Source organism: Papio anubis, chromosome 4 (genome assembly GCF_008728515.1).
Source record: "Papio anubis isolate 15944 chromosome 4, Panubis1.0, whole genome shotgun sequence".
NCBI classification, from domain to species: Eukaryota; Metazoa; Chordata; class Mammalia; order Primates; family Cercopithecidae; genus Papio; species Papio anubis.
This window is the reverse complement of record NC_044979.1, coordinates 140,302,364-140,316,987: the sequence shown is the minus strand read 5'-3', so window position 1 is coordinate 140,316,987 and position 14,624 is coordinate 140,302,364. Positions and strand designations below refer to the sequence as shown.

General features: G+C 43.4%; 1 protein-coding gene across 2 annotated transcripts in view; it reads right to left on the bottom strand.

Annotated features, from left to right (window-relative positions):
- Nucleotides 1-8,801, bottom strand: part of LOC100997059 (cytochrome P450 3A7) — a 42,508-nt gene extending 33,707 nt beyond the window's left edge. Inside the window, exons 1-4 of one of the 2 annotated variants that reach the window (XM_003895757.5) lie at nucleotides 8,504-8,801; nucleotides 4,575-4,668; nucleotides 2,180-2,232; nucleotides 210-309 (exon numbers count right to left, since the gene is read on the bottom strand). In XM_003895757.5, coding sequence (XP_003895806.3) covers nucleotides 210-309; nucleotides 2,180-2,232; nucleotides 4,575-4,668; nucleotides 8,504-8,574 — 318 coding nt within the window. In that variant the 5' untranslated portion in view covers nucleotides 8,575-8,801. The remainder of the gene's footprint in view (nucleotides 1-209; nucleotides 310-2,179; nucleotides 2,233-4,574; nucleotides 4,669-8,503) is intronic. The other variant, XM_009202655.4, reaches the window with a different exon arrangement.
- Nucleotides 8,802-14,624: the final 5,823 nt, after the last annotated feature.

Below are 14,624 nucleotides of genomic sequence, written 5' to 3'. Positions count from 1 at the left end.
CCTGTACTATCGTAACATGAATATGCTGTATTTATAGTTATGCAAGATTGCAAGATGTCAGCACTGGGGGGGGAGGGGGTTGGGTAGGATGAAGTGTACCTGGAATCTTCCTGCACATTTTTTAGGCAAATGTCTATGAATATATAAGAATTTTAAAATAAAATTTAATCGATCAATGAGTATTTTAATTTCAAAAACTGGATGCTTACCCTCCGGTTTGTGAAGACAGAATAACATTCTTTCACTAGCACTGTTTTGATCATGTTGGGATCTGTGATAGCCAGCACAGGCTGTAGACAGTCATAAAAACTGTGTGGAAAAAACAGAGATTAAACATCAACAGCCTTATTCTACAGCTGGAGCCCAACCCAGGAAGCCAGACTTTAATCCTGACATTACATAATACCCTAAATGTACAATACACAGTAATCTTAGGTTCTAGTTCATTAGGTATTACACACAGCAAGATTCTGACACGGGAGCCACCCAAGTCTTCATACGATGAAGGGTAATGTGGGCCAAACAGGGAGGAGACATTGAAAGACAAAAGAGCTCTTCAAAGAGATCATGGTTAGAAATGACAGGAGAGCATTTGTTAAGCTGGGTGCTGCATATGTGGGTATTTTCCATGCCATTCTCCACAATGTTTCATATGTTTAAAATATTTCACTTTTAAAAAGAATATTAGGTCCATGGAAAAACGAAGGCAAGTAAATCATCAATTGCTCACAAGGACTAAGTGTTTCCAGGGCAGTTGCTGTGGGGCCCGTGGACATCCAGAGCTGTGTGTTCTTTCTACTCAGTTGTGTTCCTTGTGTGGGCCATGCCAGGTCCACAGCACCCTTCAGGCAGCACTGTGGTTTCTGAGGACTTGATTAGAGAAGATGAAGTACAAAGAGGCAAAGCTTTCTGCCTCTTGCTTCTAGTTAACCAACACGCCACTGCACCTCTTCCACTGCTCTTGCCAAATCTCTAGCCCCTCTGACAGCGGCTGCAGTTGGCTGAGGTCACCTTATAAAATCACAGTCCATCAGCCCACAAGGGAACACAATGGTTTAAGAATATTCAGCATTTCTTCAAATTCAGCAGAAAGGTATAGACAAAGATATATTTGTATATCCTTCTATTAAAAAGTCTTGGCTTCAAGTTAATAATAAAACGGAATGAAAAATTCCACAATTACACAGAAAGTTAAAAAAAAACAAACAGCAGAGCATAAATGGTTTCCCAATCTGTTTCTCTATATCTCTCAACCCTTCTTCCAAAAGCACGTTAAATCCAAAGTATAAATGAAGAGTTTTGGCTTTTAGTTGAAAGTGAATCAATGTGGGAAGGAGATGATGCCCTGCTAATATGAGCTTATATTAGAAGGGTCTGAGACAATGCATGAGATAAAAGGGCACCAAGGGAAGAAAAAAAGAAGAGGAGAATAGGCAGACACTGGACAGAACGTGATGCTGGGAGTCCCTGGGCCACCAAAGTCTGGGGAAAAGTGGTAACCACAATGCTCCCAGCCTAGTTTAGACCAAAGACCTCAACACCTGGTGACACAGGGGATCCTTGTTAGGACAAGCCTCAAAAAGTTTTACAATAGTGAGTGTGAACGTTGTGAGAACCAAAATTATGGCACGTGTGTGTGTGTGTGAGTGTGTCCGTGTGCCTATGTGTGTGATTAAAAACTCTGACAAATAAATCACAGAAGGCTATGAAGAGAGGATTCTCATTCTTGTGTGCCTGATAACAAAACTATCACAAAAGACTGTGAAACCACAAAGTTGCAGAAAGCCCATCCCAGCCTTACACAAAAATATTTCTGCAAGGACACCTGCCCAGCAACTGCCTGTCCAAACTTGGTGTGGCATCACCCTTGTTACTGATCTTTGTAGTGAAGGAGAACTATTTCAAAACCCATGTGAAGTCCTCCTCATATTTTCCTTGGAACATCTTTGTCTTCCTTTCCCTCCTTGAATTTGCACATAGCTTATAATGGCACATAGATTCCCATTCTAATACTCTACCTCCAAATACATATCTTCTTCTTTCAGAAAACTTCTCTGTTTGTAGTTAGGTTGGCAAGAGTTTCATCCCAAGAAGCTCTGGGCTGAGACTGTCCTCTGTGTGGTGAGGTAAACTCATCATAGAAACAAGTCTATCCAATGGAAGCTTCCAGAATACTCACCCCCAGACTTTTCTGTACTTTTTATAACATTCCATGTCAAACGTCCAAAGGCCCTGGGAGGAGAAACAAAATAATATTTGATTATTATTTTAAATGTACTTAACCCTGCCTCTAATTGGGGCTGAAAACAGTCAAATCCAATGAAATTAGACTTGCTGGCAATTAGAGGAAGCTTATTTAGAGACGTCACAAGAGAAAGGAGAGAAAAGACAGGAGGTATTTGAAAAGGGAAATATAAAATCATTCTTGAATTTTCTTTAACTGTTGTGGATACTGAATGACTTATCCTGGTGTATAAATACTAAGTAACTCCTTGTCTTTCTGATGCCTCTTTGCTTTTTCATGTGTTGTCTCTAAAATCTCATAAATCCCTGAATGATCACCTCCAGGGGCATGTGGGGAAACTAAGGCTGAGGGAAAGTGAGTGAGCTTCAGAAGGGAATGTGCACTCTTTTATCTCTTTGTTCTTCATCCTTTTCATTTATTTCATGAGCTCGCTCTGGAATTCTAGCAGAATTAGAAAGTTACAGACACTAGGGACCTCTTTTAGTCTAGCAGATTTGGATAAGTGTGAGGCATATTTGCTGAGTGAAAAATGAGTGAGTGACAGAATGACAAAGTGGACTCACTTTCCAATTTTCCAGCTTAACATGGAAGTTCTGAGAGAATGTCACCTCTACACATTGGACACAGCAAATTATGACACTTGCTTGGAGTTTGCACTGAAACTTAAAAGTAAACCTTCCTCTTTCTACATTTCAGGGGTGAAGTTTTAACGATCAAAAAGAAGGTCTGAGGAACGTGTATCTTGGGGATCCATCTACTAAAGAGTTGACATAGGGCAAATGGTGGGTTTCAGGCCTCTGAGCCCAAGCCTGCATGTATATATACAGATGGCCTGAGGCAACCAAAAACTACAAAAGAAGTAAAACAGCCAGCTCCTGTCTTAACTGATTGACCAACCTTACAACATTCCATTATGACTTGTTCCTGCCCTGCCCCAACTGATCGATCGATCGACCTCATGACGTTCTTCTTCTGGACAATGAGTCCTATGATCTCCCCACCATGCACCTTGTGGCCCCCTCCTCTGCTGACAATGGATAACCACCTTTAACTGTAACTTTCGTCTGCTTACCCCAGTCCTATAAAACTGCCCCACTCCTGTCTCCCGTCGCTGACTCCTTTTTCAGACTCAGTCGATCTGCACCCAAGTAATTAAAAACCTTTATTGCTCACACAAAGCCTGTTTGCTGGCCTCCTCACACGGATGTGTGTGAAAGTAGGGAAATTATTGCTTTTGCAGAGGGAAAGAAAGATGAAATTTCTCGGCAGTAATTAGACAACAAAGTCCTCACTTGGGAGAACTAGAATCTGAGAAACAAGCCTCAGGTATGCAGAAAAGATTGTCTAAGCCAGAGAGCTGACTGCTGTTGCTGGCCCTGTGGAGATGAGCTCATAATTTTCCATCCAGGGACCAGGCCCTGAACAGAGCATCAGATAAGGTTAGACACAAATGTTCAGCCAAATTTCACAGTCCGTGTGGCACATAGGACATTCTATTTAGTGAAATTAAATGTTTAATAATTTTGTCAAATCATCCCCTTTCTAGCGATTTTGCATGTGATTCTGACTTTGTGTAAAAAATGAACCCACAAATTCATATTGTGCTTAAATATCTGAGGTTAATAGACAACCACTCTCTCATCTCAGTTACATCCACTCCCTGCTCAGACTAACCCACAAGATGCAACCTTCAAAGGAAAAGAAGTAAAGCGGAACACCTTTGTTCTGTATCTCAAAGTGGCAAAAGATGTCATGGGGAGTAAGAGCTGTGGTAGAGCCATGGAAATATCCTCAGGAAATTTAGCATTTTTTGGAGAGGCTTCAAGCAGGTGCAAATGACCCAATGGTAAATATTTGATTTCCCTAATAATAATAAACTGAGTTTCAAAGCTGTGCAGGAGGAAGGGAAAAAAGGCTACTCATGAGCTACTGCTACAGAGAGGAAAGTTTGACTCTCATGTCCACAGAAAACAAGCCACAATCAGGGGCTCCTGTTCCTACTTTTAATACGAACTAAGTATGACTGTACCTTCCTGGGAACCTGCATTGAGCAAAAAGGAAATGCTCTTTATGGTGCTCACAATGTCTGCACATCAAGTTGCTGATCTACCTGAGATTTGGGCTGTTCAACTGTGGGAAACTTGAGGTTCCTGAGAGTTAGCAAGAGAGCCCCAGGGTAAACTTTGCCGTGCTCTGGGTGATGCCTACACACTGTTTCTGAAAGTATAAAACCTCAGACCTTCCTTCTGAGGAGAAGTACTTTTACTGATGGAACTCAGCTGCTCTTTGCAATCATAAGAAGCAAAAGAGGAAGCTCAAAAACACTCACCTTACGGAAAGACAAAACATTTCCGAAAAAAGGCAGAGGTGTGGGCCCTGGAATTCCAAGCTTCTTAAACAGTCCATGTGAATGCATTCCATATCTAGAAAGTGAAACAGAAATCAGGTCACAGGGATTGTGACTTTATAGATATAGGGACTGGTGAGTCACTGACAGAGGAACTGGAATGCTCAAGAGGAGGTAACATTAAGGCAATAAAAGATAACAGTAACTCCGATGGCAATGATTATATTTGTTCATCAGGTCGTTTGGTGCCTCCACTGGGAGACCCCAAAAAGTCACAATGATTAGCTCAAAGCAGCAGCAGTCTTCATGGTCCCAATCCTGTAATGAATACTTGATAAATGTCCTCAAATGTGAATGATACTGAGAGATTCAGGCAGGAATTCTTCCAGGGCACTTCTTTCCCTTATGTCTTTTTAGTAAGTGGATTCTTCTCTGATTTTGGGATTCTCATCCTAGGTAGAAAGGGTGACAATTTTTTTTGTTTGTTTGTTTTCTGCAGTGATGATGAGATTTTGCGTCACTGCATCCACTCAATCACAGAGGGTCACTGAGAGCCTATGGTGACCCTGTCTTTAGAGTTTGCTCAGAGGCTTTTATGCTCTCCCTTTGCTCTAACCTCTGACCCTGTTCTAGGATCTGGCCTTTCTTAAACCGTCATTCACAGAGAGGTCTTGGAGGAGTCACAGAGTCCTTATTTCTATAGATTGACAGCTGTGCTCCAGGCTTCCATTGGCCTCATAGAAATGCGAGCACCTTTCAGCTACACCTCAGTCTCTGTGGTCAGATGATCTGGTTGATTTGAGCTATTTGGAGAATGATTGACTCATATTTCCCTGAATGACAGTGTGCAAAAGAATCACAACTAAGAACCAGGACATTCCTCCTCTTGTGAAATCTAGCCTTCCAACTGGTGCTATTCACCTGATAAGCACGGTGCCAGTGATATGGTCTTAATCTGTGCCCCTACCCAAATCTCATGTTGAAATGTAATCCCCAATGCTGGATGTGGGGCCTGATAGGAGGTGATTGTATCTTAGAGACAGTTTCTCATGGTTTTACACCATCCCCCTTGGGTGTTGTCCTCGTGACAATGAGTTTTTATGAGATCTGGTGGTTTAAAAGTGTGTGGCACCTCCTCCCCACCCTCTCTTGCTTCTGCTCCAGTCATGTAAGATCTGCCTGCTTCTCTTTCACCTTTTGCCATGATTGTAAATTTCCTGAGGCCTCCCTAGAGGCAGAAGTCACTATGCTTCCTGTACAGCCTGCAGAACCATGAGCCAATTAAATCTCTTTTCTTTATAAATTATCCACCCTGAGATATTTCTTTACAGCAATGGAAGAAAAGACTAATACAGCCAGACATGCTCATTTTTTCCAAGGTGATCAATTACAAGGCAGTCAGTTTATTGCCTCTGCACATGAACTATCTCTGTAGGAAAACCCATTAAGGCTGCTGCTCCCTATGGCAGGCCTGCTTGCAGCTCATCTTTGATGGGTCATGTATGGACTCTCCCAACTGGGGATTCTGGATGTCTGAAGACCTTCCCAGTCTGATGTTACTGAGGGGTGGAGGACTGGAGGAAGAAGAAAGGTTGATGGAAGAGATCACCAGCCATCAATTCAACCATGAATCTCCTAATCCCACAAGCTTGACCCCAGAGAGGCAAATTAGGAAAATGTGGCTGAAAAGTATGGTGTATATAAATGGATGTATGTGCTGAAAGACAGGCACCTTCTAATGTCCACGTACTTTCCTGTTGATAGGAAAAGATGCAGTATTCCACATAAATAACCATAAAATATTCCAGACAGTTGAATTAAGACCTTGTTTTCTCTTCTTTAAAGGGTTTCCCATAAGGCAGTATAGGTTCTAAACATTCTGTACAAATCCAGTGACTCTGATAATATGTGGTAAAAATACAATTGAGAAATGGCCTGGAGGCTCGTGCTTGGAGGATCCAGCACAGGCAGCATAGCCAGGCCCAATAGTGCATTTGGATCCTTGCCTCAGAACAGTTAGTGGAAGTGTGTGCATCGTCTACCAAAACCAGGGTGACCTTGGGTTTTCCCACTCCAATTCCTTCCTTTGTTGTCACAGCCATGGCAAATCAATGACACTAATCTCTGCTTCTAAATTTTCTACATGTTACATGATCTCTCAGGCCAGGACAAACTATTGAGTTAATGTGTCGGCAGCATTGGTCCCCAAGGACATATCTAGGCGAGTGTCTAGACTCACATGGTACCATGTCAAGGCAGAGGCTGGCCTGGGCGAACTGTTTAGTTTCTTTACAGCTTCCCTCTGTTTGACAGAGTAATCCTGCTTTCGGTTACAATGAAGAGGCTAACAGAAAAGTCAGTCATCTATTGCATGTAATTGTATAGGCCTAAGAAGGGCATGGTCTACCCTATAGCTTCTGAATAACTGGGCTGTACCGGCATCATCTAAGGCTCAGGTATTGTCTGCCTGACTGCCAGAATCTGAAGTGACATTCCCACAACATGGCCAACAACACACAGAGTGACACTAATCATGCCCCTGTGTCCAGGATTGAAGCAGATGAGATGCCAACATGTTTGCCCTTCGAGTGACCTCCACTGGGGGGCAGGAACCATGAATATCTCTTTAGAGTTCTACCCTGAGGGATGAGGAATATTTTCTCACTTCATTTTGATCCTACCTGGATGCTTTTGCTGTCCTCACTGGTTCACAGTCTTGCTTACTTCCTTGTCCTGAGAGTTTAAGAAAACCTGCTAAGCAGGCTTATTTGAAATGGGGGTATTAAGATAAACTGTCAGGAAGGTATTTTTAAAAAGACATATGCAATCTTGTCATAGAGATATACATTTGTGTGTTAGAGTCATATTCCTGACGTTATTTTGGAAAGGTGAGGTTATTTTACACACATTTATTGTCACAATACTGAACTAATAGCTCTCTTTTATCACCCAGGAGGAACATGCTGGAAATAGTGTATCTCCAAAAAAGTCTGGCTTTAAAAAGGATGAATTTAAGTCATATCGATTCATGTTAAAATGCCAGCAGGAGGAAACCATGTTACCACAACTCACCGAATTGCTAACCTTTCGGTGAAAGAATTAAAACAAGGTTTGTATTTTCTATTTTCATGTCACCATGATTCCCTACTCTCAATAACAGTGAAATTGAGTTAGAAGTAAAATGTGACAGGCGGGAAGCCTCCACTGCAAACACAGTGGGAGTGGCTCTTCTCTCCACCTGCCCTAGCATGTCAGGATCCCACCGGTGAGAAGATTCATCCTCTTCTCCTGCAACTTAAGGGGAAAAATGTAAAATCCAAATTCTGGTTTAGTAAGCTGGGTCCAAACCATTGTTAATTAGATTATCCTCAATCAGTGCTGTCCCTAAACCCTTCTTGACACTAGAGATGGACAGGGGAGATGCTTATTTATTCCTTTATAGATCTGCAAAAGATCCATCATAACCCCCCTGTGTTTGTAGCATCCAACACTTAAGCTACTTCTTGAAAATCTTTTTTTTCTGTTTTGAGATGGAGTCTCACTCTGTTACCCCGGCTGGAGTTTAGTGGCATGATCTCAGTTCACTGGAACCTCCACCTCCCGGGTTCAAGCGATTCTCCTGCCTTACCCTCCCAAGTAGCTGGGACCACAGATATCCACCACCAAGCCCAGGTAATTTTTGTAATTTTAGTAGAGATGGGGTTTCACCATGTTAGCCAGGCTGGTCTTGAACTCCTGACCTCAGGCAGTCTACCTGCCTTGGCCTCCCAAAGGGCTGGAATGACAAGTGTGAGCCACTGCACCCGACCTGAACATCCTTTTTGATCTTCAAAACAGAGAAGGGAAAGAGAGGCCTGATTAGCAGCCCAAGTCCAAGGAAACAGAGAAAAGGAGCCTGGACAGTTACTCACAGATAGAGGAGTATCAGGCTGACAGCCAGGAGAAGCCAGGTTTCCACGGCCAAGTCTGGGATGAGATCCATCACTACTTTCCTTCCTTATCTCTCTCCTCCGAGTCTTCCTTTCAGTTGTGTGCTGCTGTTTGCTGGGCTGTGTGCGTGGAGCTTTCCTTCCCTGCACAGCAGTGATTCACTGAGGCTGCTGGATTGTTTATATGCTGGAGAAGGAGGCAGGGCTGGAGTGGCAGCCAGTAGCAGGGCCACCTGTACTCTGCCTGCAGTTGGAAGAGGCTTCTCCACCTTGGCAGTTGGCAAAGAATCACACACACACACACCCCCCTCACTGACCTCCTTTGAGTTCATATTCTATGAGGGATCAAAAACAACTCAATCAATGTTACTGGGGAGTCCAAGGGTTCTGGGTTCTTATCAGAAACTCAAGTGGAGCCATTGGCATAAAATTTATTATATCTCCTCTCTCCTGCCCTTGTCTCCATAGCTGTCCTCATTCTAGAATACTTGAAATTCATCCCAACAAGCCATGCCTGCAGATTTTTATCTATGCCTGGTGTGTGCCTGTGCCCCCTAGAAGATTCCTACACATCCTTCCAAACCCAGCCAGACAGAGCCTTCTCTTAGAGTCTTTCCTCACCAACTTCCTCACACACATTTAACCGTTTCCTCTCCTGGGTACTTTCCATCCCCTTCTTGCAGTCTTATTGTCCTCTTTCCTCTTTACCACCATTGTGTGTTTCCACACCTGTTTCCCTTAGCAGAAGTGAGCTCCTCAAGGGCATAGTCTGGTCTTATTCACTGTCATGGCTCTGGTCCCTATCAGGGTGCTGTACCCACAGTTGGTTACCAGTAAGGCTGGTGGAGTTGACTTAGCTGAGCTTGCTGGGCCCATGCGTGTCACTTCCTCTGACTTTCTGGTGACTACTCCGTCTTCTTAGGTCATTAATACAGCCAGATCTCTTGGCTGTGCCTCAGCTGCTGTCTCTGCACTTTCAGGCAGGTCCACTGTGATTCTGTTGGCAAGAGGATCCCTAAAAAAGAGACAGGGCATGAATGAGATGGAGCTGATGGCTTCGTGGAACAGTATCAATTTGTGCTGCTTCCTGTGAACCTTTCAAAAGTCCTGCCGTAGACAGCAAGTTAGACAGGTTCTTTCCCAAAGACTGGCCCTTTCTCTCTGGATATGCTGCATGTCTGGAAACGGTAGGAGAGAAAGGAGAGAAGAGAACAGCTGCCCAGGTGGCCAAGTGGACCCCAACCACCTCAGCCAGCAACGATGGGGCAGCGGTCACTGCAGGTCACACAGCGTTAAGGACTCCAATAAATGGTCCCAGCTTCTTGGGGGTGGAATTGGAATTCAAAGAAAATGGCTTCCTTTTTGACAAGTGGAGGATTTTCTAATGCGAGGAGAGCAGGCCCCAGGAGTTGCTAGAGATGAGGCCTGTAATAGCAGTTGCTGCCACCTGTGAGCCCCCTGACCCATTCCTGATGGGAGAGATCTCAGTGATGAGGGAGTGAAAATCATATCAGCTCATTATCATCACTCAGACCCAAGTTCTGTGTCTGCTTGGCCTGAGGAATGGTGGATTACATGACAAATAAACAAAATCTCAGAGTTCTTATAACTCAGTAGAAGCAGATGATGTTTAAGCTGTGCTTGTGCACTTCCTTCTCTCTTTATTCTTTCTCACACTCAGCCCTCCTGCAGAAACTGATACTCACCCCAGAAAGGCACCTTTTCCCATCCCTGTGGCCCCTAAGCCTCCAGGGCTGCATGGCACCTGGGATGAGTGGGTGAATATCATGCATATTCCGTGTCAGATTCTAGGCCAAGTGCGTGAACATCATGTATAGTGTTGTGCCAGGTGTGTGCTGAGAGCCACATCTTCCTTGGGGACAGCCTAGTGAAGCAGGAGACACATAAACATTCTTGGATGGAGGCATGTGCCGTAACTGTGGAATCCCTGGAATAAAGGAGCCCTACAGAGAGGTACCTAAGAAGTGACAAGTGTCAAACCAACACAGGACAGACATGGGAAGGTGATTGACAATCCCCATAAGTAGGATGAAAGTTCAGAGAATTCTGATACATATCTGTCTCCTTTCAGTGGCTTCACTGAGCACATTAAATAGGGCCATGCTACTATCCCCAGTTTACAGATGTAGAAACTGAGGCTCAGTGACTGCAAGTAGCTTCCCAGCTGCTACTGATCACAATAAAACATTATAAAAAGCTAACAGGAAGGGAGATGGAAGGTCCTCTGCTGCTCTGGTGCACCTGCCATTCCCTGCTAAGCATCACCATGGGAAATAGTGAGACTCAAGGCTGCAACCACAAATTGGTCAAGATTCGTGTTCCTGTCTCAAGGGTTACTCCCAGCAGCACCCCTGTGGTCTTCTAGAACAAAGGACTCCATCTCATCTCAACAGGGAGAAAGAAAGATGTAGTTTCTGACCATATCAGTGGCATTGCTGGAGGATCTCCCTCTCTATGTTCCCACACTGAGAGGTGCACAAACACACTCAGAGAGGCAAAGATTCCAGTGTCATCTGATGACTATCAACAACTTCATTAGCTCACCTAAACCCAGAGCCTTTCCTATTTTTTTTTTTTTTTTTAGAAACAAAACTCTTGTGGAAACGAATATGTTTTCTTCTTTCCTCTCTAAAACACATACTTGGCTAAGATGATTTTTATTCTAAGATGAAGATTTACCTGCCTTACACACTTCAGGAGGTGGTCTGACTGTTTGTAGTCTATACCAATGGTGATAGACTAATCATTGCTTGGAACTCAAATGCATCCAGCACTGTGTCCTAACTAATGCAATTGGTGGTGTTCTGCAAAGGAAAATAATTGAAGGTATGTTCTGCCACTTAATTCCACAGAAGGTAACATCTTCTAACATGTAGGGACTTGCCTACTGAGAGCTGCACTGAATGTGTCAAGGAAGATACTATATATTTGAAGAACACGAAACCACCACATGCCTCTCCCATACTCATTTCCTGCATTAAAGCATTCATCATGTTTTTTAAAGCTGTGCCCTCAGACATTATTCTTGGTTTTTGTCAACTTTGTACCCTAAGCACATGGAGAAGAGACAAATAAGCAGATAATTATAGTATAGCTAAGGAAAAATAATCACAAAACTATGAAAAATATAATGTCCTTGTCAACAACGACAGAATTTTCTTCTTTCTTGGTCTAGTTTCATTGGGTCAAAGTTAAATCTCCACATTCAGAGAAGCACTAGGCTCAGATATAAGCATCAGTGGACAGGCTGTCCAGGGACTCAGTGATGCAAGGAACACCGTCACTCCAATATTTTCATCCTTTTATATTGGTAGCCCAAGTGGTACCTCTCTTCTGGGAAGCTTGTCCTGACTTCCAGTGGCCAAGTGAATTGCTGGTGGTATGGGGAGGCAACATTGCTCTGAAATGATTTGTGTATCAGATTCAAATTTCACAGGTCATGATCTTGAGGATGTAAACAAACAAAAAAAAGAAGGGGAAGATTATTTCTCTGTAACTCAGCTCTCAAGTCGCCATTCTTCTCAGTAGTGGCAAACTTGATTTTGCAGGTCAGGGTGACCAGGTGGTATCTAAATTTTGTTTTTATTTATTTATTTTAAAAATTGTTTTGAGGCAGGGTCTCACTCTGTTACTCAGGCTGGAGTTCAGTGTTGTGGTTATAGCTCACTGTTGCTTCCACCTTCTGATTCAAGTGATCCTCCTACCTCAGCCTCCTTAGTAACTGGTACTACAGGCTTGCGACCATGTCCAGCTAATTTGTAGAACAGATGGGGTCTAGCTATGTTGCCCAGGCTCATCTCAAATTCCCAGCCTCAAGTGATCCTCTTGCTGCTGTCTCCTAAAGTTCTGGGATTTCAGATGGGAGCCACCACACCTGGCCTTTAAGTTTTGGTGGCTGGAGAAGGGGAGTAGCTAATGCTTTTGGGCCTCATGCTTGGAGGTGGTGTTGAGGAGAGTGACAGGTCCATGGACATGTACTCTAGGTACGGGATGAGGTAGGTGCCTTACTTCGAAGCCACTGTATGTTGGTTAGCCTGTGTACTTGCTGTATTCAGGGCATGTGGCAAGCACTAAATATTAAAGAATCAGAATCCTTGCCCTTATGAAGTTAGCTCTCTAATAGGAGAAAGAGATAGCAAACAGCCACACAAATTATACTGAATTACAAATTGGGATAAATGATATAATGTAAAAGAACTCTTTACTTAAGCTCTTAATGGTGTCAGACACAGTTGATCCTCCTTTCTTTCCCTAAACTGTATCTCTCTTTGAAAGACATGAACACAACAGAATCAACAGGACTTGACAGATGGAAAGTGTGAGACCTTGGATATTCCTGGGCCTGTTTCCTCATCTGTTCATGGGGGAAATTGACCAGAATTGGCCTATGAAGACCAAGGTCCTCTTTGTCCCTTTCAGAAGACCCCTGCAGGACTGCCTGCCTCTCAGCCTCTGTGTCCCTCTAGGATTTTCGAAGACATTCCCTGTCCTCTATTCTCCTTCTCTTATAGATCACCTAGGGTCCACCAGGTCTTCCAGCCTAATCAAGGACAACAGCTCCTGTGAGCAGGAGGAAGAGCAAGGTGGGATAGGATGGAACTGGGAGAAGACAGCCACCCATTTAGACCCTGAACTTCAAATTCTGGATTGGTTTCTTAACTGAGATTGCAGAGAAAGGGTTTCACACATTGTCACACCCACTCACGGACAGCTCTTACCCAAGGAAATGATAGTGAATATGTGTCATGCTAAGTACTTGCCCTGTATTAACTGATTCAATCTGTCCAACAACCCCATGGTATTGATATTGTTATGATCCCTATTTTGCAGATGAGCAAACTAAGCCACGGGAAGGTTAACTGACCCATCCAAAGTTACATCACTAATTGCTCTAGCAGAGCCAGGATTCATATTTAGATCTTCTAGTTTGAGAGCCCAGGGTCATAATCTTTGACACAGGCCCAGCTTTGTCCAAGGTCCCACAGAGGTAGTGGGGAACTAGCAATGCAGCCCAGGCCTTTTGAATGGGTAGTGGCCACAGCCCTGCCCCTACACTGGGAAAAAGTGAAGTCCCCTAGCAAACTTGTCAGTGAGGGCTGGGGTGAAGCAATGTCCTTTCTTCTCCATGCCTGCCCTTGCCCTGAAGTATAAGCACTTCTGTAGACTTTATGACAAAAAAGAAGAGGAGCTCTCTCTCTCCTGCTGCCTTGTGAAGAAGGTACCTTCTTCCACTTTGCCTCCTGACATGATTGTAAGTTTCCTGAGGCCTCCCCAAGCATACGGAACTGTGAGTCAATTAAACCTTTCTTTGTAATAAAAAAAAAAAAAAAAACACGAAGAAGAGGAGGACCTAATCATAACTGTTTGCTCTCTACTTCACTCTAGAGTGTCTATTTCTTGATAAAGTAACAACTAACACCGCCATGGCAGTTCACAATTTATACAGTTCTTTCCCAACACTCTTAATATCAGCAAGAAAACTTTGTAAGATGAGTAGTGTTAGAATGATTTAACTCATACTTTACAGATGTGGAAACAGACAGTTAGAAAGAGACTTCAGAAGTGACTAAGCCATGAAGCCAGGGCATGGAGAAGGACATTGGGATTACAAATTGTGCCAGGGGCATTCTTGCTGGGATTCCAAGGAGGCTCCTAAAACAACTTGGCAGGTTGTGTCAGCCACACATGAGATAAATATTTCCCTCTACACCTCCCAGCACACTGCCAATGTAGTTATAAAATGCTACAGAGCTAGTTGTGACCATGGAAACAACATGTGCATCCTACACTTCAGTAAATTGTGTATTCAGTGAGTTCATGGTTTCAGCAGAAAGGGTAATGTTGCAAATAATTCCGACATGTCGCAATCAGAATCATTTGTGTTTCCAGGAAAGCAAAAAGTAAAAGGTGATGAAACCAACATGTCAAAGAGAAATATAAGAATGTGGGGCAAATCTCAAATGAGCACATGGAAGGGAATAAATGAAACAGGAAATTGGTGAATGAAATGAAGATCGTCATGAGATGTGTTACCAAACATCAGAAAAACCTACACTATTTCTCATACTCCTTATTTCAGTAA